Source organism: Musca vetustissima, unplaced genomic scaffold, assembly GCF_032173495.1.
Source record: "Musca vetustissima isolate MV318-11 ecotype Yass unplaced genomic scaffold, APGP_CSIRO_Mvet_v1 utg80835, whole genome shotgun sequence".
In the NCBI taxonomy this organism is placed as follows: domain Eukaryota; kingdom Metazoa; phylum Arthropoda; class Insecta; order Diptera; family Muscidae; genus Musca; species Musca vetustissima.
The window spans coordinates 35,931-42,659 of record NW_026888445.1 but is presented as its reverse complement, the minus strand read 5'-3'; the positions used below and the strand labels follow the sequence as shown (position 1 = coordinate 42,659).

General features: G+C 35.5%; 1 protein-coding gene across 1 annotated transcript; it reads left to right on the top strand.

Annotated features, from left to right (window-relative positions):
• Positions 1-394: 394 nt before the first annotated feature.
• Positions 395-3,555, top strand: LOC133336312 (MTRF1L release factor glutamine methyltransferase-like). The gene is made up of 3 exons (XM_061544602.1): positions 395-661; positions 727-1,247; positions 3,315-3,555. The coding sequence occupies exons 1-3, from the start codon at positions 440-442 to the stop codon at positions 3,553-3,555; spliced, it is 984 nt and encodes a 327-aa protein (XP_061400586.1). The 5' UTR covers positions 395-439.
• Positions 3,556-6,729: the final 3,174 nt, after the last annotated feature.

The window sequence follows — 6,729 nt, the reverse complement described above, 5'->3', positions numbered from 1 at the left end:
GACAAACCTATGAAACATTTCAGCACCCTATCTCAATTCCTTCAGAAGATAGCGTGATTACAACAGACGGAAATGGTCTTAGAATTTCACCCCGATCAAGAATATATATACTTTATAGGATCGGAAATGAATATTTCGATGAGTTACAAAGGGAATGACAAAATTAATATACCCTCCATACTATGGTGGAGGGTATAAAATCTCCATTTCAAATTAACAATTGATAATCGATATCTTCGATGTATCGATAGTCGACTTATATCACCCTTTCATCGAAAACATCTGTAAGCCCAACACATGTTCGATTTTTTGCTCTCTGGCCAACTGTGGCCATTCTCGATCTATTGATCCCTGTGACTTGGCTGTTTTGGTAATATCTGAAGATTCAGAAGTAAACTTCTAATTTTTCTTAGAAGTTATCACTTAAAATTCCATAAAAATGTACAAATTAATATTCCAACAATTAAGGCAAATATCCAGGACGGCCACTAGGCCAATAAGACCGAGTGCAGCCTTGGCCACCACACAAAATAACTCCGAGGAAAAAATCGATGTGACCAAGGCCTTACAAGGTTGGGATGAAAAGTTACGATTAAGCGAAGTGGGTGATATTGAATTCAATTTGAAATGCATCGTTGCCAAGGTGTTAAATCGTAAATTCGTAAGTATGGACCTGCTAATTTAATTATCGATAGATTTATGTAATAATGCACCCACCCTCTTTAGAACACCTTGACCAGTTATCACAATGTCCAATTCAATAGGGAGCAATTGAAAGAATTTGAACGCCTCTGTGAGGCAAGATGTGCCCGTATGCCATTGCAACACATTGTGGGAGAATGGGACTTTATGGACATTACGCTGAAGACAGCACCCACGGTATTTATACCCCGCCCCGAGACTGAAGAATTTGTATCCAAGGTTATCAGTGTCTATCGAAATGTAATGGAACCGTTGGAAATGTTGGAAGTTGGCTGCGGCTCAGGAGCCATGTCATTGGCCATTTTGCATGCTCTGCCAAATGTCCGGAGTACTGCTGTGGAACGTAGTAAAGCTGCAACCGCCTTGGCTTGGGAAAATGCCAAACGTTTGAATTTGCAGGATCGCTTTAAAGTCTATAATCACACAACAGCGGAGAATGATTATCTGCCCAAGGAACTGGATGGACGGAAATTTGATCTTATCATTTCTAATCCGCCCTATGTGAAGACTGAAGAATTTGCTTTACTCCAGCCGGAAGTGAAATTGTAAGATCCAATATCCAAAAGTAACAACATAACCTATGTAGATGCTTGTGTGTGTGTTATACTAAATGTTGTTAAGATCCGTCCGTCCCTACTAACATCAAGTCTATCCCAAGCGTGGATTTTTAAAAAAGAATTTGTCAAAGTCCATCCCAGGCGCGGATTTTTTAAAAAAACAATTTTGAAACTCTATCACAGGCGTTGATTTTTAAATAATAATTTTTTGAGAGTCTATCCCAGGCGTAGATTTTTAAAAACAAAATTTTGAAAGTCTATCTCAGGCGTAGATTTTTAAAAACTAAATTTTGAAAGTCTATCTCAGGCGTAGATTTTTAAAAAATATATTTTGAAAGTCTATCTCAGTCGTAGAAAAATTAATTTTAAAAAATCCACGCCTTATTGTGGCCCTATTGAAAAATTAATTTTAAAAAATCCACGCCTTATTGTGGCCCTATTGAAAAATAAATTTTAAAAAATCCACGCCTTATTGTGGCCCTATTGAAAAATTAATTTTAAAAAATCCACGCCTTATTGTGGCCCTATTGAAAAATTAATTTTAAAAAATCCACGCCTTATTGTGGCCCTATTGAAAAATTAATTTTAAAAAATCCACGCCTTATTGTGGCCCTATTGAAAAATTAATTTTAAAAAATCCACGCCTTATTGTGGCCCTATTGAAAAATTAATTTTAAAAAATCCACGCCTTATTGTGGCCCTATTGAAAAATTAATTTTAAAAAATCCACGCCTTATTGTGGCCCTATTGAAAAATTAATTTTAAAAAATCCACGCCTTATTGTGGCCCTATTGAAAAATTAATTTCAAAAAATCCACGCCTTATTGTGGCCCTATTGAAAAATTAATTTTAAAAAATCCACGCCTTATTGTGGCCCTATTGAAAAATTAATTTTAAAAAATCCACGCCTAAGGCTAAATCTATATGATACCCTTCACCACTTTGGGCATATTATACATATGTATCCTAACAGACGTCGCATTTTTGTTATATATCTATATCTGAACCGTTTTCAGGGAAACTTGCCAGAGACTAATTTATATTACTTCAGTACGTTGTGGCACTCGGCCTAACTATGGCTCTTTTCACGAAGCTTATAAACATCATTCTAGACTTAATTCAGTACCCTATATCAAAATTCGTGCAAATCGAAAGATATATAGGGACTTTGGTACACCATTTACCTTAAATCGGACGAAGATATATTTGGTAGCTATATCTAAATCTGAACCGATTTTCACGAATCTTTGCACACATCATTTCGTGCAAATCTAACGATATATAGGGACTTTGGTACACCATTTACCTTAAATCGGGTGAAATTATATATGGGAGCTATATCTAAATCTGAACCGATTTTCATGAAACTTAGCACACATTGTAATAGACGCAATTCACTACCCTATGCCAAATTTCGTGCAAATCGAAAGGTATGTAGGGTCTTTGGCGCACCAATTACCTAAAATCGGACGAAGATATATTTGGGAGCTATATCTAAATCTAAACCGATTTTCATGAAACTTAACACACATCATTCTAGACCTTATTCATTACGCTGTGCCAAATTTCGTGCAAATCAAAAGATATATAGGGACTTTGGTACACTATTTACCCTTAATCGGACGAAAAATATATATATGGGAGTTATATCTAAATCGGAACCGATTTTGCCCAATTTCAATTGGGTTCGTCCTTGGGCCAAACAAATAAGATGTGCCAAATTTCATCCAATTCGGATCATAAATGCGACCTGTACGTTTTTTTACAATTTAACATGGACAGACGGACGGACATGCATAAATCGACTCAGAAAGTGATCCTAGGCAGATTCTCAAAAGGAACCATGGGTTTATCTCGATTATTTTTGCCTGTTACAAACATATGCACAAAGACATAATGCCCTGTACCGCACTGTGGTGAAGGGTATAAAAATCCTCGCCTAAGACTAAACCTTAAAAATTAATTTTAAAAAAATCAACGCCAAAGGCTGGTCCTTTGAAAAATTTATTAAAAAAAATTCAAATCATTTATTTCATTTAATTTTCTTTTCTCCAGATATGAAAACCTCAACGCCCTGGATGGTGGTCCAGATGGTTTGCGCATTGCTCGTTTGGTATTCGATTGCGGTTGCTTGTATTTGAAACCTGGCGGTAAAATGTGGATGGAATTGGGCAGTGATCATCCACAATTGGTCCAAACGATAATGGATACCCAATATGAGGGTAGATTGCGTTTCGTGCAAGGCTATAAGGATCAATATAAACGTAATCGTTTTGTGGAATTGGAAAAGGTGTAAATTCGGAGGCAGACGAATTAAAAAAAAAAAAAAACATTCAATTGTTGTGTGTGCGTCTTTAATTTATATTTCAAAATAATTATTTAGTAAATGACTTAAAGAAATGTAAAAAATAAAAAATATCAATTTCAATTAGTATCTAATGGCTAGTGGTAGATGTATAATAATTATGGGAGATATCGAAGATATCCGCATATTGTTTTGACATCAAATAGGCATAGCTTTAAGCAAATAGCAAATACTCTTAAATAAAATGCAAAGAAATAGTAAATGAAAATAGTAATAAATTTCACTGACTTCAAGACCTAACCTGAAAAGTACGAAGTTAACCTATATTGCTCATAGTATTTTATGCCTTGTTTTAAAGAAATAACTTCGATGTTATTTTAATTGTTACATTTAAATAAATAAATGCTATCAATAATTCAATGAGTTGTGTTTTCTTTCAAGGTATAGAAATTTTGTAATTTTCAATATTTTAAATTTAAAGATTTTAATAGCCCACAATGTATCCTTTTACCGGAAATGTTGTCCTTAGCTAAAAAACAATTAAGTTTTAATAGCTACATCCACGGAGAGCCATCTACCGAACGGAAGCTATGAACTCGTGTTCACAGCAACTATGTAAAGGCTTAAATAAATTACTTCCACTTTAAATTAACATTAGTTGTATTACAGCCTTGTAAGCACTTAAGCACTGGACTCAAATAAATCAAATGTTTAATTAGACTACCAGTAACCTCCTTACCCATAAGGTAAGGACAATGTTTCTGCTAAGGCCAAATTATTATGATTAATGGAAAAATTGTATTTTAAGACATAGGCGTAGATTTTTTTAAATTATTTTTTTCATTGCCTGTCTATAGACGTGAATTTTCTAAAACTATTTTTTCAAGGACCTACACAGGCGTAGATTTTTATACCCTTCACCACACTGTGGTACAGGGTATTATGTCTTTGTGCATATGTTTGTAACAGACAAAAGGAAACGAGATAAGACACATGGTTCCTTTTGAGAATATGCATAGAATCACTTTCTGAGTCGATTTATGCATGTCCGACCGTACGTCCGTCTGTCCATGTTAAATTGTAAACAAAGTACAGGTCGCATTTATGATCCGAATTGAATGAAATTTGGCATAGGTCACTTATTTGGCCCAAGGACGAACCCTATTGAAATTGGGAAAAAATCGGTTCAGATTTAGATATAGCTCCCATATATATTTTCAACCGATTTAAGGTAAATGGTGCGCCAAAGTCCCTAGATATCTTTCGATATGCACGAAAATTGGTATAAAGTACTGAATTGAGCCTAGAATGATGTCTGCCAAGTTTCGTGAAAATCGGTCCAGGTTTAAATATAGCTCCCATATATATTTTCAACCGATTTAAGGTAAATGGTGCACCTAAGTCCCTATATTTGCACGAAATTTGGCATGACGTACTGAATTGAGCCTAGATTTATATCTGCCAAGTTTCGCGAAAATAGGTTCATATTTAGATATAGCTCCCATATATTATTTCAACCGATTTAAGGTAAATGGTGCACCAAAGTCCCTAAATATATTTCGATTTGTACGAAAATTGACATAACGTACTGAATTGAGCCTAGAATGATGTCTGCAAAGTTTCGTGAAAATCGGTCCAGGTTTAGATATAGCTCCCATATATATTTTCGTCCGATTTAATGTAAATGGTCCCTATATGTTATTCGATTTGCACGAAATTTGGCATAGCGTAATGAATTAAGTCTAGAATGATGTCTTCGAAGTTTCGTGAAAAGTGTATTGAATTAGTCCGAGAATGATGTGTGTTAAGTGAAAATCGGTTCAGATTTAGATATAGCTCCCATATATATTTTAATCCGATTTAATGTAAATGGTGCACCAAAGTCCCTATATATCTTTCGATTTGCACGAAATTTGGCATAACGTACTGAGTTGAGCCTAGAGTGGTGTCTGCCAAGTTTCGTGAAAATCGGTTCAGATTTAGATATAGCACCCATATATATTTTCAACCGATTTAAGGTAAATTGTGCACCAAAGTCCCTATATATCTATCGATTTGCACGAAATTTGGCATAACGTAATAGATTAAGTCGAGAATGATGTGTGTTAAGTTTCGTGAAAATTGGTTCAGATTTAGATATAGTTCCCATAAATATTTTCGTCCGATTTAAGGTAAATGGTGCGCTAAAGTCCCTAATATCTTTCGATATGCACGAAAATTGGTATAACGTACTGAATTGAGCCTAGAGTGATGTCTGCCAAGTTTCGTGAAAATCGGTTCAGATTTAGATATAGCTCCCATATATATTTTCGTCCGTTTTAATGTAAAAAGTTCAATTTTATGTCAATGTTGTTTTGAATGGCGATGTCTTTTAGGAGACTATGAATAATATACCCAGAGTGGTGAAGGGTGTCATATAGTCGGCCCAGTCCGACTTTACTACTTTCCTTACTGGTTATTATTATTTTTCCAAGGACCACAATAAGGTGTGGATTTTTAAAATTAGTTTTTCAAGGACCTACACAAGGCGTGGATTTATAAAATTACTTTTTCAAGGACCTATACAAGGCATGGATTTATAAAATTAGTTTTTCAAGGACCTACACAAGGCGTGGATTTATAAAATTATTTTTTTGAGGATTTTAAAAAAACCACGCCTATAAATGCATTACTTAGCTGGCTTGTTACAGAACGGTTGTTCCATAAACCGAGCTTAAAAAGATGTTGTTTTCTATTTGGTCTTTCCCTTTAATTCGTGGCCTTCCCCTTCTACGGGAAGCATCAGTAGGCTCGCTTATATATCTTATATGCCTTTTGGGCTGGGGCATTCTCATTCATTCGCACAACATGACCTACCCAACGTAGTCACTGCAGCTCAATATGTCTAACAATGTAGATATCCGAGAATAGCTGGTACAACTCGTGGTTCATTCGACGCCGATATTCGCGGTCAATGCAGATCGGCCCATAGATCTTTTGGAGAATTTTTCTCTCATACACTTCAAGAGCTGCCTCATCTGCTTGCGCAAGTACCCATGCTTCAGATCCATATAACAGCACGGGTAGTATTAGCGTCTTGTGTGAGTGTGAGTTTGGCCTGGCGGGAGGTGGCCTTGTTTATAAACTGCTTACTTAGACCATAGTAGCATCTGTTGGCCATCACAA